The 25003-nt window shown below is 40.8% G+C and overlaps 2 protein-coding genes across 6 annotated transcripts; both read left to right on the plus strand.

Annotated features, from left to right (window-relative positions):
* The first annotated feature begins 125 nt into the window (after nucleotides 1-125).
* On the plus strand, nucleotides 126-19017 carry ncoa7b (nuclear receptor coactivator 7b). Of its 4 annotated transcripts, XM_068342662.1 has the most exons (18): nucleotides 150-169; nucleotides 503-569; nucleotides 1052-1233; nucleotides 6812-6969; nucleotides 9622-9692; nucleotides 9785-9892; nucleotides 9981-10073; nucleotides 11438-11563; nucleotides 11763-11947; nucleotides 12267-12421; nucleotides 12883-13446; nucleotides 13534-13705; nucleotides 13859-14006; nucleotides 14140-14265; nucleotides 14357-14509; nucleotides 16854-16949; nucleotides 17043-17116; nucleotides 17379-19017. In XM_068342662.1, the coding sequence occupies exons 3-18, from the start codon at nucleotides 1196-1198 to the stop codon at nucleotides 17512-17514; spliced, it is 2403 nt and encodes an 800-aa protein (XP_068198763.1). In that variant the 5' UTR covers nucleotides 150-169; nucleotides 503-569; nucleotides 1052-1195; the 3' UTR covers nucleotides 17515-19017. The 4 variants fall into 4 exon arrangements, with proteins under 4 accessions (XP_068198764.1, XP_068198763.1, XP_068198765.1 ...); XM_068342663.1 differs by lacking the exon at nucleotides 503-569 and having other exon boundaries at nucleotides 126-169; XM_068342664.1 differs by lacking the exon at nucleotides 150-169 and having other exon boundaries at nucleotides 270-569; nucleotides 12267-12304.
* A 249-nt stretch (nucleotides 19018-19266) lies between these two features.
* si:dkey-25e12.3 (adenosine 5'-monophosphoramidase HINT3) lies at nucleotides 19267-24464 on the plus strand. Of its 2 annotated transcripts, XM_068343199.1 has the most exons (6): nucleotides 19267-19394; nucleotides 20312-20429; nucleotides 20659-20728; nucleotides 21224-21350; nucleotides 21600-21655; nucleotides 21784-24464. In XM_068343199.1, exons 1-5 carry the CDS (start codon nucleotides 19278-19280, stop codon nucleotides 21642-21644), a joined length of 477 nt encoding a protein of 158 aa, XP_068199300.1. In that variant the 5' UTR covers nucleotides 19267-19277; the 3' UTR covers nucleotides 21645-21655; nucleotides 21784-24464. The 2 variants fall into 2 exon arrangements, 1 of the variants encoding a protein (XP_068199300.1); XR_011038985.1 differs by having other exon boundaries at nucleotides 21224-21655.
* The last annotated feature ends 539 nt before the right edge of the window (nucleotides 24465-25003 follow it).

Below are 25003 nucleotides of genomic sequence, written 5' to 3' on the forward strand. Positions count from 1 at the left end.
TACATTCAACTACACCAAGCCAGTAATTCAAGACGTCGTTACTTTGAGGCCAAGCCGCTGATCAGTTGAGGGGGGGTTCGTTTGTCCACTGACGGTCCCTTGGCAGCAGGGGGCGCAATGAGCACGGGGGGGCTTCCCTTTTATTAAGCTGTTTTCGGATGCACGCAAGGTATGTGAACGGATTTAGCTACCTGATTTTTGACGAGAATTGTTCAAATATCTTGTTTTTCTTCAAAGTTTAGCATATTTGTTAAATTAATTTGCAAGAAAAACAATAAATCGACTTATTTCCAGACGACTGACAAGCGGATTGGCCGAATAAAACATCTTTACAATCTCCACCAGGTTGCTATTGTCATGTAAACAACGTGGCTAGCTAGCCGCCGCTAGCATCAGCTGTTCAGTCTGCTGAGAGACTGCACCTTGTTCCCTGAGCTGCTGTTTGCTTCGGTAACACAGGGCATTTTAACGTTTGCACAACTGGATATTTGTCTTTCACTAGGGGTTTCATTTCATAGGAATTCCAAGGCAAGCAGCAACACAAAAAACGACAAATGAACGCTTGCTAGGTGGGTACCGCTGCTCCAGACCTCTCCGTTCACTGTGATTTTACATTGTATTACATTAACATAATACAGACTCCACTTTTCCTGGTTTCTATATGTGTGATGTTGTTTTTGGTTAATCCTGTGATTTTTGGTTGTTGTAGCTGCGGGGGTCTTAATGTTTTTTACCATCCGGATTCCCGAATGGATGCTGCTAAGAATAGACACACTAATTAACATTATATAAGAAAACACATGTTTACTGTGGCAGCATGAAGCAGCAGATGTGTCTTCACTGGAGCAGGGGGATGCGTTTTTCCATCGTTATGGTCAGCCATTATCAGCTGAGTGGCCCGACACGCGTATTATGGGATGCTTTCATCGCCCTCCACTTAGTCTGATGAGGCTTCACCATCACTTATTGGTCTTTTGAATTCTAGCGAACGCTGTTGAGTGAGGAGGTGCCCGGGGAGCCTGCTAAAGCTCCTTTCTTACTTCCTCTGCAGGACCAGAATGAAATGTGAAGGCGCTGCGTAAGTGGTGGCTCTCCCATCCTGGTGTCCGCTGGATAGGACACACTGAGTGGGTGTGGGAGGGTAGATGTTCGTATGGATGCGTGTGACTGCGTGCACAATTAGAACCCTGGACTGATGGAGAAGAGAGACAGGAAGCCGGGATACTTTGCAAGGTAAGGGATGCATGTCTTTGTTTTGAATTTGTATCATACATCTTTAAAGTCCAACGTTTAGGTCCTATTAATCTGTTTTTTGTGTGCTTGTAATGCACATTTTTTATTGTAAGGCAATAAATTCAAGCTGTCACCACTTTAGGAATGGATAAATGTAAATTTTTGTTTATCTCAGCTTTCACTTTACCATGTAGGTTTCATGAAGCATAGTTTTAAACAAAATCGAGGATCATGCATTTGCTGCTGGAGGATGTTGAAATATGTGACATTTTGGGACCTGCTCATCTCTAGACCCCTGACTTGGGAAAAAAATTTCAATGGGACAGAGCAAGTGAAGAAGGATTCTGGGTTCAGTTTTATTAAAATGTCAACATGGGGACCTGCACTAATTAAATGTGTTTAACATTTTTTTTACTGCTGTTATGTAATAGTGCAGCCACAGTGTCAGATTTCTCCAGATGCATTCTAAAATGAATCCTCGAGAGTCATTTCCATGAAGTTCAGTGGCACAAACTGTTTATTTAAAGGGTGGTTTTGTTACCCAAAGTCACTAAAATACAGCTGTTGGAAGACAGTTTCTTTCTGCCACTCAGCTCAGGTATAACATTCCAGATTGTCAACATAAATATATTTATAAATTAATGGTGTGTTATACATAGATGGTTAGGGATGACTTTATATCTTTGGTCAAGGTGCATCAGTTAATTCTTCACTGACCTTTTTCTTAATCATAGATTTATGCTGTTGGGTCACCTCAAGTCAGCTCGATAATTGGATTTTGGTAGCATTGCGAAAGATGATAGCAGGAAGTATGTGGAAAGTCAGTCGTCACAGCTACGGTGAATGGAGGGGCAATTAAACAGGAGGTTGTGAACAAAGATGGGTCCTTTCTTTCTGATGTCTGGGCAGATGACATGCGTCATTGTCAATTTGGAGGGGGGATTGAATAACTTCAATGATGCCTAGAGGTATACTTGTGCAATGAGGCTTTCAAAGTACATGCTGTATTAAAGCACCAAGAACATTAAGTCTTTGGTTATGTGCAAATTGAGGCCCTGTGGTAGAGCAGGCAGTGTTAATGTAAACCAGATAAATAGGTTGGTTTCAAGACACAGTGTTCACATGTTGAGCCCGCTGTCGGTATCAGAGCTGTTGACTGTGCACTTGTGATAAATGTAGTAAGGAAGTGCAGTGGAGTCTAATGGGCTTTGTTCTTTCCCTCCATCTCAAGTTACATTCAGATTTCACCAACAGCCTGCTCCAAACTTACAGTTTGTCTTGTGTTGATGATTTTATTAACATTCATTGAAATTGTTTTGTCATGAAGGGAAATGGTTTTGCATGGTGTCGTGTTTCAGTTCTTCTCAAATCACTGGATTGGCAGCACATTTCACGGTAATGGAATGAGGCTTTGTGTACAGCCGAAGGTGGTACTTTCCAGTAAAGGGAGTGTTCAGTTGTGTGGGAGTGAGCAGCAAAACAGTAGTGGAAGGGTCGGAGGTGAATGCATGCGACTGGTGCAGACCTGCACTAGTCTAAAGACCAACAGTTGTGTAAAAATCAGCCTTAGCTTCTCAAACAGCTTCTGCTGCAGCAGTTGTCCTGAGTGTTGCACCACATGCTTCCTCGCTTCCTGTCAGATAGAGCAAAGGCCACCGGTGAGCATATGCATCCACCCATATTATTATTGTATTATAACAATGAAACGTGTGCTTTTAATTAAACTGTGAATTTTTAGAAGAAACAAGGGTAAAAATACTCTTTAATCTCAATAAGTGGTATAAATCGAGTCAAGATGCAAAGCTTGATTTGAATAATGTAGACACTCTTTTCTCTGGCATGTGATGTGTTTGCATATATCACGAGTCAGAAGGTGTGCGTGGCTCATTTTGTTAAATGTTTGTCGAAACAGGTGCTTGTCTGTTAGTTTCCTTTTCAAATGAAAAACCTGTAAGAAGTTGCTTTATCGTCACAATCAATGGAGGTACAGTGAATGCTCAAGGATCTGGGCTATAAATGGAAAGATAAATTTGCCACCAGCCACCAGGAGACTCCTGGCAGCAGTGAAGGACCTGCAGGGAAACATCACTGCAATAAGGAGACGCTGTAACTGCATTGCATTTGTTGCCTTGGTGATTTCATTTGTCACAGCTTAAGAGCTTTTCAGAATATAAGACATCAAAGGTGGTGTTTGCCAGAGGATGTATAGGAGACCGGGCATTGGAGCAGGAAAAGATTCTGTCCTCTGATGGGAAGAAAAATATTTGCGCCATAGAACAACAGCTAATTTTAGCGTGAGTTGGACTCTGCATTGCAGTGGAAAATCAAAGTTTCCACTGTTTAGTTTGGCAGTGGAAGCATCATTGTTTGATACCTCTGAGTTGAGGGTGAAACGAGTTCTGTTCCACAATAGAAATAGAGAACTGTGATGGAAGAGATTTATTTCCAGCTAAAACACAAATTTGAAGTCGTAGTAATACAGAAATAGTATTATAATATCAGTGTTGATTACATGGAGTCCTTCTGTACACATATTAATATGAAGACAAGCATTTAAATTGATTATGGGTTAAAACAAAATCAAGTTAGCAGTTTAAATTAAAACTCAAAGGGCGATGGGAGATCAATTGTGGGAGAGAGAGGGAGTGAGGAACGACGTAACAGACATGTGAAACCACCGTAACAGTCATTTTCATGTTGAGGTTACAGAATGGTGTAGTGCCAGCATAAAAACAATCATACTGCAGAAAGAATAGCGATGATGATGATGATGATGATGATGCCAGTGGGTGTCATGTTCCTGGCAATAGAGCTAATCTCAGGCCACGGTAAATCAGTAAAATGTTTTCATGGGAGATGAAAGTGGAGAGAAGAAGAAGAAGAGGTCCCCCAGCAGTCTTTAGCAGTATAGCTAGCTATAAGCTAGCCTTAATAATAGGCTTTATCTCAAAGGAAGGTTTAAGCCCATTTAAATGTGGACAGATGAGACCAGAGCAGCCTGTGAACATTTTTGTACTAATTCTAAGTTGTGTATTTGTACATCTGCATCTGTACAGATCTGCAATATCACATTTTATTAAACAACATTTTAAAAAAGTAAAATTATAAGTTTTTACTTATTTCACGGATAGTTGTTGCCGTTGACGTGGATGATGACCCAGGGACCAGTCACTTCCTGTCGGTTGTGACTTTGTGCTGCTAGAACTGTGAAGTGATTCACTTCCAGGATGTTTGCTCATTCCTTTTTTGTTAACATGATATTTCAGGAGCAACTTGGGTGAATTTCTTCAAAAGTTGGATAATCTTGGCAGAATTTGATGGTTTTGGCAGTTTGTCTCTTTTTTGTTTCTCAATGCAGTTCAGGGAAGGTGGGGGTATAGCAGACCAGAAACAGCAAAGTCAAAAGAGCTTCAGAATATGAGGAGCACAGGGGATCCTGGGAAGAGGAACAAATCCCATTAATGGGCTAAATGAAGGACAGAGGAGCAGAGAAGGAATTCCTCTCCCAAGATGGAAAGAGCAGCAACAGTTACAAGATGTGCAGAAAAGACAAAAAAAAAGTGGACCTAAAGTTGTTAGTTCTTTCTGAAGTTTAGCTTCAGGTGATTGTTGATGCACTGAGTTCACCTCCGTCTTCCTGGAAGAAAAAGCCACTAAGTGATAAATGAAGACCGCATGTAGAAATTACTCACTCAAAACATCTGCCAGTACAGCTTCAGTTCCCTCCAAACAATACTCTAAAAATATCTTTTATTACATTCCTCCAGAGTCGTAACTGCTCATATGTAATGAGTTTGGATAGGCATGGATGTAAGCAGCTTAAATGGCTGGCGGAGCATGCAACCTCATGAAGCTTCATGTTACCTCATGTAGCCCCATGCAATCTTATGTAGCCTCATTCAACCTTGTGTAGCCTTATGTAACCTGGTGAAGCCTCATGCAACCTCACGAGGCCTCATGCAACCTCACGAAGCCTCATGCAACCTCACAAAGCCTCATGCAACCTCACGAAGCCTCATGCAACCTCACGAAGCCTCATGCAACCTCACAAAGCCTCATGTAGCCTCATGAAACCTTGTGTAGCCTCATGCAACCTCATTTAACCTCATGCAACGTTGTACAGCCTCATGCAATCTGATGTCACCTCATGCAACCTTCTGCAACCCAATGAAGCCTCATGCAATCTCATGTAGCCTGATCAGGACTTGTGCAAACTTGCATGGACTCATGCCACCTCATATAGTCTGTAAAAGGCACAGTGTAACCAAGCCTTGTAAGGATGTAGAACACTTCTACTGCACCTCCCAGTGATGACTTGCTGTGGTGGCTCTCTGTTAGTCTGGGAATGAATCCACGAGTTCTGACCTGAAGGACAGAAAGGTTGAAGTGGATCCATGATGAAGCTGTAAAACAGCTCAGACTGAAAACGAAGGAGCTGCTGGGAATGTGTCTGCAGACTTGTGAGTTCTCATGAGTTCTCTCCCAGGCGTGCAGCATCCGCTGGTTGGAGTGTTACCTGAGGCCATGGCACAGCTCCGTCTGCAGCCTTATCGACCCGCTCTTGCCTTTCCATCTGGACACTTAAATGCTTGTTTTTTTCATTGTACCTTCATTCCTGCCTTTGCCCTGAGCTATGCAGAACAATGCTGCCCCATCATCACTCAAAGATTACGATAAATCAATTTGACCTCATCCTTAACACACATTTAAGCTTTTAGCTCATAAAGCTCACACTATCTTTAAGTGCGCCACTAAAAGGTGGATGTGCACTGCACCCCCACACCCCCCTCGGTCAACCCAAGGAGGGTCTAGAGATGCCCTGTACATCATTTCCGTACCTTTCAATGATTTAAAGGAGACCTAGTGTGTGAGAGGAAAATACAGGTGACACATCAAAGTAAAGAGAGAGTAAAGAGCAGTGGCAGCATCTGGATGGATCAGTGGATAATGCAGCACTTTTTCATACCATTACAATCCTGACTTTATGTCAGACCAGAAGCTGGGTGACCAGGTAACACATTTGAACTGAAATTTGATCGCTGAGTTTTGACCATGACCAAAACTCAAGGCATATTTATTTGTACAATAGTGAGGAAAGTCCTCCAGTCTGATTCAGACAGATGGTGAAGATCAGATCTTTGGAAAGATTCAGTGTAGCACACAGCTGGGATCTGTCTGTGATAATAAACTATAAACTGACTGTCAATGACAGCATAGTGGCAGTTTGGGGTGTTTAGTAAGTGCTGGTTTAGTAGTTTCTCAGAAGGGGGCAAGTTTTAACATATGTTCATTCGCCAGTGAAACATTGATGTTTCACTATCTGATCAATCTCACTGTCTTCATAAGACAATGGATTTCAAGGCTGAAATCTTTTGAGTTTCCTTTTCATGCTCTGCAGAAGGACTCTTGGTGTAGACAACAAACATATTTATAAGATGTTTCATTTTTCTGTCTTACTGCTAAGAGGTCATGCCTTTCTATTGAGAGCTGTAGTGTTTATTATAATTTATGATCACATAACGTTATGTGCTACTGTGTTATGTTTTTCATTATGTTGTCCCTTCTGCCATCCCATCAGGCTGAAGAAGCGGAGGCAGCTCAAGCAAAGCCAGTCAGAGAAGAATGTGAATGAGCAGAGCCTGGCAATCATTTCCTGTCCAGACGTCCTCAGTGACGGAGACCCCAACAAGAAGACGGACCTACAGAGAATAACGTTGAAGCTGCCTGCAGGTTCAGGTGAGACCTTAGACCCACCTACAGTATATTACAGGAAAACATCATTGGGAAATAAAGAAAAAAATACATGTATACATATTTTTTCTTTTTCTTCTTTTTTTCCCGATGATGTTTTCCTGTAAGTATACTGTACATACAGAGAGGGCTCTGTTATGTCTCATGTGCATCTCTCAAATATAACAATGCACTGCCTGGTCAGAAGTGGCTCCGGACTATGTCATAGTGTTCAGGCACAATGCTGTCTGAATGCAGGACTCTCCCATTTACAGTAGCTTCAATTACCCTGCTGGGACAATCATTGGCTTGTGAGATTATAAAAAGTAAAAAATATTCTCATTACAGCACAGGATTGTGGCAATTAAAAATACAGAACCATATAAAGCAGGTTTACTACCTAAATGTAAAAAAAAACCCACACCCTGGGAATAATCAAATATCCTTATTACAACACAAATTTTCACGCTTTGTCATTTTAAACTTCCAACATATCGTTTTAGCACCATAAGTATTACTTAAAATGTTTATTTTATTCTGCCTTTTTGAAATCATTGGCATCTGACTTATCTGTAGCACAAGGGTCCCCTGTGTTGACAATGCCCTCGGCAGTTTTAAACAGGAAATTGCATAACATTTAATGACACATTCTTTTACAGTTGATAATGACTTTGCTGTCTTCACAAAGTTTGCGAGCCTCAGGATTGGTTGAAGTCTTAAAGCACTATACAAACTGTACAATATCCTTAAAATAACTCATAATAAAAATGATCTCGGTTAGATTTGACATGTTATTATTGAGATATTTTAATTGTGATGCTGTGACTCGAGCTTTTCTGGCATAGGAATGACTGGCATGAGGCATTCAGAGTGTTTTGTGGCAGATCACCAGTCACAGGCTGGGAGAAACTCAGTGAATAAGTGTCTGTGTTCACAGACGCGACAGTGATCTTGTCTTTGAATGCTTGCTACTTTAAAGAAGCGCTTCAGCTGGAGTCTAATGGGTCTCTAATGCTTAGTCATACCCTGGGTTTAGTCATACCCTGGGTTTCCATGGAGGAGGCAGCAGTGTAATTACAGCCAGTGATGCCATAATCGCTTCTGTGTTCTTGACAAGAAGAAAGTGCTGACTGAAGGCCTTGTTTACGACAAGGGTCAAATTGTTTGTGAGTGTTTTATGATAACATGTGTGGGGCAGTGTTTTAAAGCAGGATAACGACTGGAAGAACAAGCATGGGAACTGTATGAAAAGCCTGTTTTAAGTTTGAATTTTTGGAGGGGATGTTTCATATTTTAATTCTTTTCATTTTTATGGCTCTGCAACTGTAATGGAAATTTGTATTGTGTGTGTCCTGATTTGACTCTTATCATGTCATTACTGAGAACTTGCTTCAAAACCTCTCCATGCAACTGCTGGGCTAAGTCACATCTTAGTTTGTTTGGACAAAGAGGTCACAGCAGGTCACAGCCCATTAAACCTGATGCAGCAGACCCAGTACCTGTCTCAAAGGAGAACCGATGGAGAGGAGATGGAGACCTGTTTACCGTCAAGGTGTAATATGTTTTATGGGTGCTTGAAAGCCTCTAAATTTCATTCCAAGGTGTAATAAAGATTTGTTTAGGTTTCTTAAATTTGGTGCGATAGGTTTGGTGCATTCCAAAGGTGTAAGGTCTCCTGATAAAGCCTCCTACACTGCATTCTCGAGGGTGGTGATGTTTATTCCTCAGCTGGGGGTACCACCAAAAGGAGGGCTGCCTGAGAGCTGGAACTGGCCATTCCTGCTCGCATGCAGGCCTTTCTTCTTAAAAAGGTATAAAAGGTTAGGAGTTTGATACTCCAGAGAGAGTCAGCTGCGGGTTACATCCGGACGCCCAGCCTGGTTGAAGCTACTCTGCCTGGGTTGTAGGCTCTCCTTCCCTGTGTCAAGGTAAGAGGCGAAGCATATTTGGAATGCCACCATATATTGCCTTAGCTCAACCAAATATTTGTTTGTTTATCACTATGCTCTGTGGGGAATGAAACTACCAGTTTATTCTAGCATCATAGAATTGTTTCTGTGCTCTGTGGGGAAGTAAACTACAAGTTTATTCTAGCATCATAGAATTGTTTCTGTGCTCTGTGGGGAAGTAAACTACAAGTTTATTCTAGCATCATAGAATTGTTTGTTTGCATTGCTATGCGCTGCGGGGACTAAACGACACATTTAGTCTAGCATCATAGAGGTCTTTTGACTTATTGTTTGTTTGTTTGTACGTATTGTTTCTTAGTATTTCTATTCTCTGCGTGTAATAAATCACACATTCATTATAGCCCTAGAGGAGTGGTTTGATTCATTGTGTGAGTGAGTTTTCTGTGAACCCACCTCCTACGAACCTATTTATTAAAGTTTTTCACAAAACAGCAACTTCAACAGCTAAAGCTGGAGGCGTCATGTTTTCATGGAGGGAAGGAATTGTTTCAATTTAATATGCTGAATTGAGTTGATTTTTGTGTGTGTGTGTGTGTGTGTGTGTGTGTGTGTGTGTGTGTGTGTGTGTGTGTGTGTGTGTATGTGCGTGCGTGTGTAAAGACTACAAAGTGTACAATTGGCAGCATGAAATATTAACAAGGTTCTCTGTATATAAATTATTTTTCTCATTTTCCTATTCCCTTTACAGACGATGGCTGTAAAAGTAAAAATCAGGCTAAGAGGGAGAAGAGGAGGCCGCCAGGGACGGTGGATTTCATTGTGAGTGAAGTTCCAGCAATAACAAATTGAAATTACACACTGGTTTATTATCAGAAAGGCTGTTGGCTATGTCATTTCATCTGTCTTTACAGGTGGGACCCAGTGATTCCCTCAACAGCATTGCATTGAAGTTCAACATCACCCCAAACAAACTGGTCCAGCTGAACCGTCTCTTCTCTCGCAGCGTCTACCCCGGTCAGGTGAGACGAGCAGCTCTGCTGCCACACAGAGGCCACTGCTGCACCGGCTTCAGTGTCCTTCATCATTATCATCCCCTTAACACCACAGAAGCTGTTTGTTCCTGACATGAGCCCCTCAGAAAGCGACCACAAGGGTTCCTCTGATCCCTCCTGCCCAAATTCCTTGGAGAATGCTTCACATGTGAGTATGAAAGTGTTGCCTGTGTTCGGAAGGTAGGTAAACATTTGTTTGATAGGTTTCAGGAAGACCGCTTTTAGACTGCATACACATCAGTTTACAGTTTGAGTTATTTGGATCACATGGTCCTTATTCAGGGTTTGTTAGAAGCACCAGACGGTGTTTTCAACCTTTGTCCAAAGCTGTCTAAAAAATATGACTCAACAAAATGTTTTATAGATAGATAGATACAGTGATACCTCTGTACTCGACCATAATCCGTTCTGAGGCGGTGGTTGAGCACCAATTTGTTCGACCACCGAAACCAATTTTCCCATAAGAAATAATGGAAAGTATTTTAATCCGTTCTTACCATTTAGAAAAATACCTAAAATATTATAAGAACGTGTATCTAAACAACAATGAATACGTAAATGTGCACAAGCAGTACATGATAAAGATAAAGCATTATAAACCATTTTGTATAATTTACTTTACGTTTTAGAGAGTGGTTGATGGCACTAGCGTCATCATGGAAGGGGAATCCCCTTCCGTGATGACGCTAGGTAACGCTTCTCTAGGGGTTTTCTCCCTTCTCTCTCTCTTCCGTGGAGGTGAATCTGGATGGGCAGTAGCCTTCCTCTTTTCTTTAAGAAGGAACCTGTCCATTGTCAGTTGCTTCTGCTTCAAGATAGTGGAAATGGTTGACTTTGCCATTTCGTACTGCGACGCGAGGTCGGACACTCGTACACCACTTTCATATTTTGCTATAATTTCCGTACGTAATTTGCGTACGTGTTACTCCGCTGGCGGTCTGAGTCGAACTGACGCTTACCCGCTGGCCGAGGAGCGCAGCCGAGGAGCGCGTTCGGGTCGACTCGGCTAGTGGAGCACCGAAAATCGGTTCGGGGTCCGATACATATTCTACTAGAATTTTTTGGTCGAGCACCGATTTGGTCGAGTATAGAGGCGGTCGAGTACAGAGGTATCACTGTAGATGGATGGATGGATGGATGGATGGATGGATGGTTGGTTGGTTGGTTGGTTGGTTGGTTGGTTGGTTGGTTGGTTGGTTGGTTGGTTGGTTGGTTGGTTGGTTGGTCCTGGAGGAAAATGTACAAGAGGAGGAAACTGCAGCCTGCTTGGGCATGCCCACTAGATAATTATTGTGTCATAATTCAAATTCTGCTGCCCTCCAAATTTACTTCATGCTCTAAGTGGTCACTTTTTGAGTGAATTAACAGTGTAGAATATTTTTCATTGGAAGGTAACAAATTAAAGGGTTTAAAATGTTGGTACCAAATTTATTCCTCTGGTGGCCCTAAAATCAAAGCCTCAATACTGGCACAAGATTCATGTCTTTAATCTGTACTTCGGCTTTTCTGCAGGACGGTATTTCAAACTGTACGTCAGCAAATTCAATCCGGCGTCAGCTGTCCCCAAACTCAGAGGACGAGAGCCCTGCAACGGTCAAATTCATCAAGATGAGCTGCAAATATTTCACTGATGGAATGGTAAGAAGTGTAGAGTGTGTCAGTTAGTTAGCTAGCTAGCTAGCTGTATGAAAGTTTTGTAGTGAAAAAAATAAAAATTCTGGAGGTCATGTTAATTTAAGAAAAAAAAAGTAAATTCAATCCCACAGTTACCCCTTTCAGTGTGGCTGATGCTGTCCTCAGTGTGGTTGTGTCACTTTGTGTTGTGTTGTTAATACAGGGAGTGGTGGGAGGTGTGCTGATTGTGACCCCCAACAACATCATGTTCGACCCCCACAAGTCAGACCCTCTGGTGATTGAGCACGGATGTGAGGAGTACGGCCTCATCTGCCCCATGGAGGAGGTTGTCTCCGTGGCGCTGTATGACGACGTGTCTCGTATGAAGCTCAAAGACGCTCTTCCGTCGTAAGAACTTCTCATCATCGTTTGCTTGCTTGCTATTTCTCAAAACCTTTTTCTTTTATGCTAAATAGATCATTTTCGTTTTAAGGTACAAATATTTTAGAGTCCCGTTGTCCTGTTTGTTTTTCCATTTGTTCTTCATTAACCATTCTAGTATTTATTCATTTGTCCTTTTACATCAACTTAATTATTTCATTTTCTCTTGTTTTGTACCATCCTGGTCATTTTTAATTTATATTGGACCTTTTCTTTTGTTTTTTCCCTTTTACATTTTCATCCATCGTTTGTGGTGCGGTATGTGTGATGCCCCGTGACCCTGCAGAGACCTACCCCGGGATTTGTGTCCTGTGTACAGGCCCGGTGAGTGGGAGCAGCTGCCATCAGAGCAAGATCTAAATCCTTTTAGCCGCTACGAAGCTCTCGATCCAAAGCGACCAATCATCTTAGATAACATTGGACCAGCTCTCTCAGGAACTGGTAACATCATGTCATCAATGTCACTGTGTTGAGTCAAGCTCCAAATCTCCTTAATGAAATAACTTTCAAATGATGCCAAATATCATTTACAACTCAGGTTTAACAACTTGTTATCTGTGATCAGCTGAAATGAATGGAGTTGCCTTGTGAGAGTTCGTAGTCTTTTGTGATTGTCACTATTTTCTGTGATATTGTTGATCAAAAACCATTTATGGGTTGATTATCAAAGTCAATGCTTCAATTAAAAGTTTTGACATTTAACTGTCAAACAAGATTGTCTAAGTACCTGTACTTAGTACTAGTACCTGTACTAAGTACCTGTACTGTACATGTACCTGTACATGTTGTAACTCGCTCCTTCAAATTGGATACTAATCTCTGAATTCATAGTTGAGTACTTGTATTAGCCAATAACCAAGAAGCTGTATCTAATCATTTTGTCTTCCCATCCGGGCGCACAGAGTGTGAGCAGACAGAGAGGTCTCCATCAGACGAAGGATTCACAGAGCTGGAGCCTACTCTCTGTGGCAGCACTGAAGAGTTAGAGGAGTCACCTTTCAAACCGTCAGGCAGCATCTGTGGAGACCAACAACAGGAAGTACGTCCAAGCTGTCCAAGCGAGGGAGACTTCCAGGACAAGTCAAAGCTTGGACAATCTAAAGGGAAACTGGATGGTGAAGAGGGTGAGGGGCGAGCGCAGAGTAATCCCACTGAAGATGGAGACTCAACACAATCCCCTTCAGACACTGAGAAGCAGGGTGATGAACCCAAAGGCCAAGAGGTAACTGAAACCAAAGACATAAATCCTAAAGGGAACGAAGAGCTGCTAAATGGTGCACCAGTGGACCAAAACAGCAAGTTAAGTCTGAATGCCTCAGAGAATGATGGGAACACTATTCCAAAAAGACCAGGCCTGGACAGACCGGCGGGAGGAGCAGTTTTCAGCGAGGAGGAAAGACGCAAGAAAATCCATGAAGCAGAGGTGAAGTCATGGCTGCTGGAGAGAATACAGGCTCCGATAGAAGGTGACGATCACGTCAGGTGACTGGTACGGACATGTGATTCCATACTGACCAGATTATTTCTCCATTTTCTAACATTAACCTCCATAGACATGCTGTTCTCATCAGAGGAGAAGAGTAAAAACCCACCCATGTTCCTGTGCTTCAAAGTGGGTAAGCCAATGAGGAAGTCCTTTGCCTCTGGGGTGAACTCTAGTCCCGCCCATTCATTTGGTGGCCGTGGTAAACAGCCGGAGTACTGGTTTGCTGTGCCACAAGAAAGGTGATTATACACTAATAAATGCCCACAGAGGGTTGTCATGTTGATTCTAAATTACAATAAGGATTGGTGACTTAAAGCACTCTGTTTTATATTTTACACTGCATCCCAGCTTTGTTTAAAATAAGGTGTTTTTGCTTTGTGTTTGTGTTCAAGGGTCGACCATCTGTACTCATTCTTCGTCCAGTGGTCTCCAGACGTGTACGGGAAAGAGGCTCGGGAGCAGGGCTTTGTTGTTGTGGAGAAAGATGAGCTGGACATGATAGACAACTTCTTTGGTGACCCTGCATCTTGTAGCTGGGAGGTGAGCGCATTACAAAAGCAGGAAGTCTCTACATTTCCTTCACAGAACAGACACTTATAAAATTTCAAAACTGTAGGGCAGTGAAGTCTTTGTTTCGCTCATCTGCCCTTGTCCATGTTTGTTTGGATCCTAGATCATCACCATTGATGAAGCGAAGCGTAGGCAGAGTTTCAGCAGCTGTGATGGAGACTTTGCTGTGGACGTGCTGCCGTTACTCAGTGACACCAGTGATTTGCTGCAGGACACGCACATTGAGAAGGTTCTCTCAGCTAAACTGAAGGAAAATAACAAAAAATCAAGATTAGAAAAAACAAAACAAATAAGTTCTATCTGATCTGTTTGCCCTCCAGCTTGCCTGTCGCCTGCCAGCCCGTGTGCAAGGTTACCCCTGGAGACTGGCCTACAGCACTGTTAAAAATGGAACCAGTCTTAAGACTCTGTACAGGAACCTGACAGATGTCGATAGTCCTGTGCTGCTGGTCATTAAAGACATGGACAACCAGGTTGGTATAATAATATAGTTTGGTGAGTAATAGTTCATTAAAGTGACCACTGATAATTGATAGATGCGGTTTTAGAGCTCGGTGAGCACAAAAGGATTTCTTCTGAGTGAAACAAATGTTGAAATGCTTCCAAAACACAAAGAGTTAATCTTGGTGTTAGAGACAGGAGGATTTCTCTAACTCGGGATGCTAAGCGACCACAGTTTACACAGAAGGGCAAAGTACATATTCAACATCCATTCACATGTCCGTAGTCAATAAGGTCCATGAACATTTGCAAAAGACTATAACTTCAGGAAAAGACATGCATACTTAGATACCTCTGGGAAGAAGTAATTAAGTAAGCCTTAACTCTTTCTTAAACATAAAGGCCCCTCCTTTCCCTTAAACCCACTGTCATTGTAAAATGATCGGACCTTCAATCACATCCTAAGTACAAACTCTCCTGCTTAAATAAGATTGATACGCAGGTTGTATCATCAAAAGTCAAAAACATCCTCATTATTTTAACTCCCACGTCACCTTGGGTGTTTGAGGCTCCACCAAAAAACAAAGAAAACCACGTGGCAGGACAGGGGGGCCGTCAGGGGCCCTTCCGATTTCATCTTGGGCCAGTTCCTCTCTAGGGTGTGTGCAGCGGTTATATACAGTTACGCTCATAATTATTGCAGTGTGTCTAAAAATGTGAGTGAACATCAAATCTATTTTAATACTTTTTATTTTACTTCACACAAAAGCATTGGGGACACTCCACATTCTATTTTAAAACAAGAAAAGTGGAAAGTCATTGAATTTGATATTTTACAGAAAGTCAAGAAGTATAATGTTCAAAAAAATATCAGTACTAACATCTTCATCTACAGACTACAGTATAAACTAAGAAATTCTTGAAGATTTAACTTTCCTGAGAATTATAAACTAATATTTTGTTGCATAATGGTTTCTGATAAGTGTGTTACACTGTGGTACATGGAGTCGATCAACTTCTGGCACCGGTCAACATATGTTGCTGCCCTGGACAATTGTTCTACGTTCACATTTCCTCTGCATTTCTTGGTTTTGCCTCAATAACAACATTTTTCAAGTCAGTCCACAAGTTTTCTATGGGAATGAGGGGTGCGAGCATTGTGCTGCAAACTCCATTTGTTGGATGCTGTTTGTCTGGAACCATGATTTTGCTTGCTAGCTGGTGTGTTTGAGGTTATTTTCTTGATAAAACACACATTTGAAGGGCATTTCCTCTTCAGCATATGACAACTACTACTTCCAGTATTCTGATGGACTCAAAGTTATCCATGATCCCTGCTATTTGATAAATAGGACCAGTACAATAGTATCAAAAACATCCCCATATCATGATGCTTGCACCACCATGCTTCACTGTCTTCACAGATTACTGTGGCTTCATTTCAGTGTTTGCAGGACGTCTGACAAACTGTCTGTGGCCCTTGGACCCAAAAACACCAATCTGACTTTCATCAGTCCACAAAATTTTACGCCATTTGGATGTGTTTTTTGGCAAATTGTAACTGCTTCAGCATGTGTCTTTTTTTAACAATGTGGCATTGCGGGGGCTTCTTGGTGGTAGCTTGGCTTCACATAGACGTCGTATGAAAACTCAGAGACCACATTAGATCTTCTCTGATCTTCCTGGAGCTGAGTCATTTGAATAGCCGTTTTTCTTCCTCACTTTTCTGGTTTTGGTTGCCATTTTAAAGCATTTGATATCATTTTAGCTGAACACCTATCATTTTTTGCACTTCTTTGTAGATTTTTCCTTCTTTTATTAGCTAATCCTCTGAACCACGCCTTGAATGACCCATTTGACTGTTTTTCAAGGACAAATGCACAGCCAGCATCTACAGAATCAGTTGCCTTGATCCTTAAATAAGGGCCACCTGTTTAACAACTATTTCTTTCACATAATTAATGACGTCACTAAATGAACTCAGCACTGCTATTTTTGTGAACACATGACAACAGATGAGTCATTTTGGTTAATGACTGTTTCACAGAATTATCAGCGTGCATGTCATTCCTGTTGGGTCCGTTGGACTTCTATACCTTTACTAAACCTTCTATAAGCTTACCTTCAGTGTAGAAGTTCAGTGAAATTCTGACAGCAACAGCAATTTATGTTGCTAGTGATGTAGGACTGCAATTATTTTGAACACAACTGTAGATCTGTGTGCATGACTTAACAAATGTTTGACTTTGGTGACTCCTTGGGGTGAGAATTGCTCTATTTACAACTTATTGAAATTATAAATCATGTTTAGAGATCCTGCTTTATGATTCTTAGTCCAAACTTATCTCTTTATCCTTAAATTGAATGTGAGCACAGGTTTTTGGAGCGTTCTCGACTCATCCCTTCAGAGTGAGTGAACACTGCTACGGAACTGGAGAGACCTTCCTCTACAGCTTCTGTCCTGAAATCAAGGTTTGTTCCGCTAGTCTAATTGGACGACAAAGTGACGCTGGAATTTTAGTTTTATTCCTAAAATATCAGGCAATGTTTTCTGTTTGTCTGCAGGTGTACCGTTGGTCAGGAGAGAATTCTTACTTTGTAAAGGGAAACATTGACTCTCTGCAGATGGGAGGAGGAGGGTAAGGCTGCATAGTCCCAAACATGAAACAACAATCTTCCTTTGGAGTTAACTTAAAGTGCTAGTTAGAGCTGAGAGAGCTTCAGAGATTAAAGGTGGGATGCCTTCAAAGAAAGAAAAAGAATTTGTTACCTTTTGTTTTAGTCTATTCTGCCTTTGAAATATTTTGATGGTGAATCAAAATATTATATTGATAATCTGAGCCTGTTGATAGTGAGGATGCCACACACATCTGGTGTAACTCTTTGCCTGCTCTCCTGCAGTGGTCAGCTGGGGCTGTGGCTGGACGCTGAGTTGTACCGAGGCACCACCACCAAATGCGCCACCTTCAACAACCAGCCACTCTCTGCCCAGCAGGACTTCAATATCCACAGTTTAGAGGTCTGGACCTTCGAGTAGCCTCGTCTGCTTTAGCTACTTCTACGTTAGCTCTCTGCGCCAAACCCTCCAACACCCCCAAGGCCAACCCAGCTATCCTACAATGACACTAAATGTACTGTGAGAGGAGACAGGAAGCAGTTGTTACTGAAAACGGAACAGAAAGTCTTCTATAGCCTGTTCTTAGGTGGGTTTGAACTGCAGGTGGGTTTGTGTGATTCGTCTGTTTGTAAGGGAAGGTCGTGTGAGGCTCTTGGCTCATTGGCTGCCTTAGACAGCACCTCCCTGTGGCTGCCGATGTCACCTTCACGGTTAATCAAAAGAGCGGATTTAAAGTGTGTGTGAATTAAGATGTATTTCCAATAATGATTAATTTGTGCTGGAATAACAGTGGATATAATTTTTATGTATAGTAATGTAGATGAAATGAACTGAAAGAGATTTGATGTGAACATTTTTTACATGGTAATGAATTTTAAGTGCAAAGGAAGTGGAAATAGGCAGGGAGATATTTGGGTGCTCCACTATTATATTCACTTTACATGAAGAAAATGTTACTGTTTACAATGGAGGTGTTGTTCTTCCTCTGAATGCCAATTGGTTCCCAATTTTGAGTTTGACATAGACTGGGTGACAGTGATCCGTAGCACTTCATCTTTACGTATGTTCTCATTTTCCCGTATTGACCAAACTGCGATAAACCTGGAAAAGTTTGCAATGACCAAATATAATTTTAATTTCATATTTGTTGTGAGCTCATCATATTTTATAAAATAATTTAGATGATTTATTTTTACATGTTATTTTATGTTCTCTTTTTTATCAATAATGCTTAGTGGCTTTTTTAATGGTTGTATTTTTTATAAAAATGTGTTTTATTTCATCCAACAAGCACTAGAAATAGCTGATGTCAGTATTGAATTGTTATTGCACACAGACTAATTGTAATTTTTTTATTTCAATTTTATGATCCTTGATGTTAAAATAATCACAGCCAGTATAAGTTCATAATCACTTTGCCCCACAGGATTGAATAACAGCCAGTGCTGTGATGTTGCCCTACATAATTAAGCACTTGTTCATGGTAAGATTGTTACTGAATGTTGTCTGATCACCACTACAGGGGGGATGCTTCAGAATCTGCTTCCCCAAAAAAACAGATGGAAAAAGGGATTTCCTGTTATTGCACTGTGTATGCCACTAACTGAATAATCTGACCTACTAACATGGAAAAGCAATGTTTATTGATAACCTGTGTATCAGACACAGGCTTTTAGTGCATGAATATGCAATACCAGAAACATCTGACACCACTGTTATACCTACCATACTATCTGTTAATGCAAGTTATTGCTTTAGGTGAAAATGAGCTGTGCTGTCTGTAGCCGATCAGTGTTGTAACTGTGAACTGTAATTATTTCTTGTGAACCCAAAACTGCTGTGGTCTGTAATATCATTAAAGATCTATTTATTGTCATATTATTGCAACCACATTTAAAACTTAATAAATGGTGAGTAAACAGACTACATACTGTTTAATAAGGCTGCTTACATGTGTTCTTTCCAATTGTTTGTCCTTCACTGGGAGCTAACTGCCTAGATTGTCTGAGATCTTCGGCATCCCATCAAAGATTGCTTCTTGTGAAGAAGACACACTCTAAGACAATAAAACTAAACGTTGGTTTTCTTGACTTAATGGCTGAAGAAGGGGGTGTTAGTGGGTTATCTTCGCAAACAAGAACATCTTTGAGTTGGTACAAATTGTGACGCGTTTCCTGAAACAGATGAAAACCAAGTACAGTATGGGGAACAACAACAAATGTTTAGACTTACAGAAACATGACTGTGTTTTCTGTCTGATATCCAGCGGTCAAGACGAAGAAGCTGAAGTCCTCAGAGAGGTAGGAAGAGACAGGTAAAGTCACTCCATGAACTGTCGTAGCAACGAGTGTAGTCTAAAGACCACAGGTTGTTGTTAGAGGGACACGAGTGTTTCCATCGTTTTTGTAAACTGCGACTAAGAAAAACGTTCATTTCAGCGAATAGTTTTTATACAGAAGTATTAAATGAAGTGATTCTTTTTTTGGCATTTTTCTCAGTTATGGTTGAAGTTTTTACCGACACTTATTTTATGCCACAGCACCCTCTGAACTGATTGTGAAGGCGTCCAGGTAGATTTCTGACCCTGGCAAGAACTAAGGGCTGAAATGTGATTGGTTAAAGGCTTAAATAGGAAATCGAACGTCTGGAAGCAGCGCAACCAGGGGGGAAGCAATGAGAGGAAGCTGACAGACAAATTGGAATTATTTAATAAGTATTCATGGACAAAATATAATTAACATCAGTCTGTGATTCAGATATTTTTTCGGCCAGCAGAAAAGGCCTCGGAGACCCTGAGACTTTTTCTAAGCTTACCTCAGTGGGAGGCCGTTCTGAAGGCACCCATCCCTGGAGTTTGGATTCAGCTTCAATTAAAAGGCTGAGCTTTAGTGGAGGCAGGCACTCTACAGGATGCCCTTATAATTTGTTAAATAGCTTCACAGTAAGGTATAATCCCGTTGTATGAATCAGTCAGTCAAATCCTTTGTCCAATATTATTTTTCCACTCTAGTTATTTACGTAAAATTAATGATAATGCTGCTTTTCAAACGGTCAACATCAAATCAGCTTCAGCATCCAGCTCTATATCAGGTGATCAGAGGTTAAGTAGTTACATAACTAAACTTGTTGTGCTGGTGTTATTAATCTTTGTTTTTACTGTTACAGGTTTGAGCATGCGTGAAAATGTGTTTCCTTATACCTCCATTCCTTCCTGCAGAACAAGGAGCTGGTGTGTTTTAAAGACATCTGTCCTGCTGCTCCTCATCACTACCTGGTTGTGCCCAAACGGCACATCGTCAGCTGCTTTTCCCTCCACCGGGGTCACATCAAGCTCGGTACTGATACAGACTGTACAAATCCACTGCTGATGTGTTTGCTATGCTGTCAAACTAGTTATGGTGGGATGCTACTAACTCACCGCTGCAGCTCAGTCACTATTGCTGCATCCCGTCTGTCAGCATTCCTCCTCCACTTCCTGTTTGACAAGATGACATTTAAGACACACAGCCTTTTTTGCTGTATGAAGAATAGTCTTTTTATTGAAATAACTCATTTATCCAACAGTTAAGCAGATGGCTCAGATGGGGAGGAATGTACTACAAGACCAAGGCATCACTGATATGAAGGACATAAGGTATGGAGATGGGTGTTGTTTGACAATGTGTTCTTTTGGCTTTGAATAACGAGTATTTCATTTACAGACACTCTTAATGTGTAAGTGTTCAATGTTAACACACAGCCAGCATGTGGCATCTGAACACTTTGGTTGTTGTATGGGATGTATACGTCAAATAAAAGACATCATGTGTAGCTTCACAGCCGGTACACACTTTATGTTTTTGTTGGTTTCATCCCACATTAAACTGATTCACTGTTACTTTGGTTCACAATCACCTTAAAGACAAAAGAGGGTTTTTGGTTTTATCATCTTTCTGCTACAGAAGAAAAGAAAATAAGCAACTTTTTCAAAAAATCACCCTTTTGATTCAAGTTGTATCAAACATGTTTACAGTAACATGTTTTGGAATGCATGTTGTGGAATCATGATTTGGTGAAAGACTTCATTCTTCTGTAATTTGACTGGCTTGTCAATGTCCTGAGTGTCGCGTTGATTTTTCTTCATCCACAGTCTGGGGTTCCACCAGCCTCCCAACATTTCAGTTGATCACCTCCACCTCCATGTGCTCGCCCCCAGCAGCAAAATCTATATGTACTTCAAGTATAAGTTCATTCCAGAGAGTGACTGGTTTGTAACTGTGAGTGCTGAGGATACAATGGTCACTATTCCGTCTTCAGTTTGTTTAGTTATTTCTCTTATTCAAATAATGTAATGGTCACTGTAGTGGTATCAACGCAATGGCTCTAAAATGTGCTCTCATTCTATGTAAATTAGCTTTTTTTAATTAATTATTTTGAATGAAACATCATGCAGTGGCTTTTTCTTTTGACCTTGACCACCACTATGTACTTTTCATGCTCTTATACATGTGTGATGCTCCTTGCAGGCAGAACATCTGCAGGAGGTTCTGAAGAAGATAGATCCACAATAGAAGTGATGCAGGTATTGAGTTAAAAACTATATGTGCTGGATTTTGGCTTTTGTGTACCTGTACATGTTACAAGCTCATCTACTGGTTAGGTGGTCTCCATGTTTTAATTACTGTATGTGTGTCTTCTCCCTGTGTGCAGGTGATCTGTGAAATTAAATGGGACAGGGATCCAGGTTCTCTCTTCTACCTACTGGGCACTGGATACATCCATCAGTATGAGACCTGATGGTGCTGCTTCATTGTGAATTTGTCTGTTTTTTGTTGTTTTGTTTGTCTTTTTGATAGGTCTGTTGGATTTATTTTCATTGACTTATTTCAGTGGTGTTTAGTGGGGGTTTTTAGGTCTCTCTCTATATATAGGGGTCCTCCCTAACCCTACCAACTCTAGAATCTGTAAAACTGACGGGTCCTGTATCGACTAATGTCTAGGAAAACGTCCAGGAGTCTAAAAATGTCCAGATTAAAATCTGCGTTCCTTGTGACGTCACAACGTGAGTGATTAACAGGAGAGCTAGACATAGCCCATCCGCCCATCTGCACAGGAACACCTCCTCTCGCCGGATGAGGACATGGAATTCCTGTTCAGGCTAAGATAAAAGTGTGTGGTAATGTCCTGGCTCAGAGTCACACACAAAGCTGTTGGAAGTCAGCTAGCGGTGTATGTCTTGTGTGTGTGTGTGTGTGTGTGTGTGTGTGTGTGTGTGTGCGTGCGTGCGTGCGTGTGTGTGGTGAAGTTGAGGACGATCAGTGTTGGCAATGTGCGTATGGAGCGGTGATAATCGGCAAAGGCACCCAACAGCCAGCTGTTGATAGTTCACAAGACCTTCACGTTTCTTCTTACTGCTCCGGTTACATCCCTGTCGGCACGAACAGGAAGCCCTCAGTGGAAACATAATTATCTAGGATTGTAACTGCATTACACTGAAGCACGACAGACTGTTAGCCTCCACTTCGTTAGCCAGCGGTCTCTCATTATCAGTGATGATTGTCTCTTATTATCTCCTCTCCATACTCATTCGTTTTCTCCTCCACTTATTTATTTACCATTTGCAAGCCCTGTGTTTTTTTCCACAAATCCTCCGTGATGTCTCCCTGTTGTTTTCAGTTCGAACAGCTGATCAAGTGAGGTGAGGCTGATTGAAAGTAGCTCCATAATTATTGTAGAGACAGTGTTTCAACAGGACGCTCATTTCATCAGTTTTCAATCGAAGATATTGAGGACCCAAAAAAAAAGAGTATAATATGGGACGTTTAATGCTGTGACAGAATCAACTGATCTGGGTCTTTGCTCTTTTATTTATTTAGCATATTTTATTCATCAGATTGATGAGTTTAATTGATTAATTAATTAACGCTTGTATATTTATATTTTTGTATATTTTTTCTATTCTTGTCTTGTAGCTTCTGTAGATCGTCATTCAGTCATTACATTTGGTCCTCTTTTTGGTGGACACGGTCTTTATGGGTCATAACAGTGCATAACAGTATCTACAGTGCCTTGCGAAAGTATTGGCCCCCCGAAGAACTTTTTGATATTTTGCCACATTTCAGGCTTCAAACTTAAAGATAACAAACTGAAAATATTTTTTAAGACTCAACAACATATGAGACACAATCATGAAGTGGAACCGAATTTATTTAACATTTTATATTGTGTTTACAAATTAAAAACTGAAAAGTAGGATGTGCAAAAGCATTGACCCCTTGTTCTCTCAGCTCAGCTAACCGACTCCAGATGTTCCCTGATGACTTCTGAATGATCCAATGTTGACCTAAATGACTAACAATGACAAAGAGAGTGCACTTGTATGTCATTTGGTCTCACATTTGCACATCCTACTTTTCAGTTTTTTATTTGTAAACACAATATAAAATTTTGAATAAATTTGGTTCCACTTCACGATTGTGTCTCACATGTTGTTGATTCTTGAAAAATATTTTCAGTTTGTTATCTTTAAGTTTGAAGCCTGGAATGTGGCAAAATGTCAAAAGGCTTGAGGGGGGGCAATACTTTCGCAAGGCACTGTACATGGACAAAGTTAATGTAAAAGAAATTTTATTTTTACTCCCCGTGATATGAAATCTAAAAAAAAATAATATTAAACAGGCAGATTGTGTGATAACCAGATCTTATCCTCTTGATATTTAAAGGATTTTGTTTGACTTTTCACTGCCAGTATGAAGATATGAATGTTAAATCAATAAAATGCCTAACAGCGACCCTCTCGCTCTGTCTCTATGTCTCTTGTTAACACAATGTTAATTGAACCCAGTGTCCAAGTCACACACACTGGACTATTGTCGAGCAGTCAGTTGATTACGAAAGGAAATAAACTTCATAAATTGAGGAAGCGAGATTTACAATATTCATAGACTGATGCGGTTGAATATCACATTTTGTGTACATGCATAATTTGTGTTTGCAGATTAATCTGTAAATTTATCTGAAGGTTTTTCTTAATGAATGAAATGAGTTTGAGGTGACTACTGATTGGTCATGTATTTTATCTCTACAACAATATTCCTCACTCTAAACTCTCTAAAGCAGTGGTTCTTAATCTTGTTGGAGGTGCTGAAACCTGCCGGTTTCATGGGCTCACTCACCAAACCCTTCTTTTGTAAAAAAATTCAAATTTTTAATATTGTGTTTACAAATAAAAAGCTGAAAAGTATATGTAAATGTGAGGTCAAATGACACACAGGTGCACTCTGTTTGTCATTGTTAGTCATTTAGGTCAATATTGGATCATTCAGAAGTCATCAGGGAACTTCTGGAGTCGGTTAGTTGAGCTGAGAGAACAGGGGGCCAATGTTTTTGCACATCCTACTTCTCAGTTTTGGATTTGTAAAGACAATATAAAATGTTGAATAAATTTGGTTCCACTTCAGGATTGTGTTTCATATGTTGTTGATTCTTGAAAAATAATTTCAGTTTGTTAACTTTAAGTTTAAAGCCTGAAATGTGGCAAAATGTCAAAAAAAAGTTTTTTGGGGGGGCAATACTTTCGCAAATCACTGTATGTTTGGCTTTACCTTGGCAAGTGCTACTCTTATGTCATTTTCACAGCAATGTCTGTTTCTTTTGTTTTCCATGCAGCTTAAGGAAGCGTTCCTTTATTTTTGCCAGTGCGAGACTAGAGTTGATCAACTTGACATTGCAAATCATGCAGAACGCTGGCTCCCATCACGTTCTGTTATATAGTACATGTAAATTCACGTTGCACTTTCTTTTTTTGCTTAACATAGTTACTATGAATTAAAATATTAAGAAAGCAAACAGATGACGTACCATCATGACATGCATAAATCGACTACTGAGTATGCAAAAACCCATGTAGCACAGGTAGGCTAATCGATGT

Source organism: Antennarius striatus, chromosome 19, assembly GCF_040054535.1.
Source record: "Antennarius striatus isolate MH-2024 chromosome 19, ASM4005453v1, whole genome shotgun sequence".
Lineage (NCBI taxonomy): Eukaryota > Metazoa > Chordata > Actinopteri > Lophiiformes > Antennariidae > Antennarius > Antennarius striatus.

Excerpts from the sequence above, each read along its gene's own strand:
- ncoa7b (XM_068342663.1), top strand. The coding sequence starts at position 1,196 with ATGGAGAAGAGAGACAGGAAGCCGGGATACTTTGCAAG. Across the intron at positions 14,007-14,139 it reads CTGCATCTTGTAGCTGGGAG|ATCATCACCATTGATGAAGC; the intron begins GTGAGCGCATTA and ends TTTGGATCCTAG. Across the intron at positions 16,950-17,042 it reads GCTTCTGTCCTGAAATCAAG|GTGTACCGTTGGTCAGGAGA; the intron begins GTTTGTTCCGCT and ends GTTTGTCTGCAG.
- si:dkey-25e12.3 (XM_068343199.1), top strand. The coding sequence starts at position 19,278 with ATGAAAACCAAGTACAGTATGGGGAACAACAACAAATGTTTAGACTTA. Across the intron at positions 19,395-20,311 it reads AAGCTGAAGTCCTCAGAGAG|AACAAGGAGCTGGTGTGTTT; the intron begins GTAGGAAGAGAC and ends TCCTTCCTGCAG. Across the intron at positions 20,430-20,658 it reads CCGGGGTCACATCAAGCTCG|TTAAGCAGATGGCTCAGATG; the intron begins GTACTGATACAG and ends TTTATCCAACAG.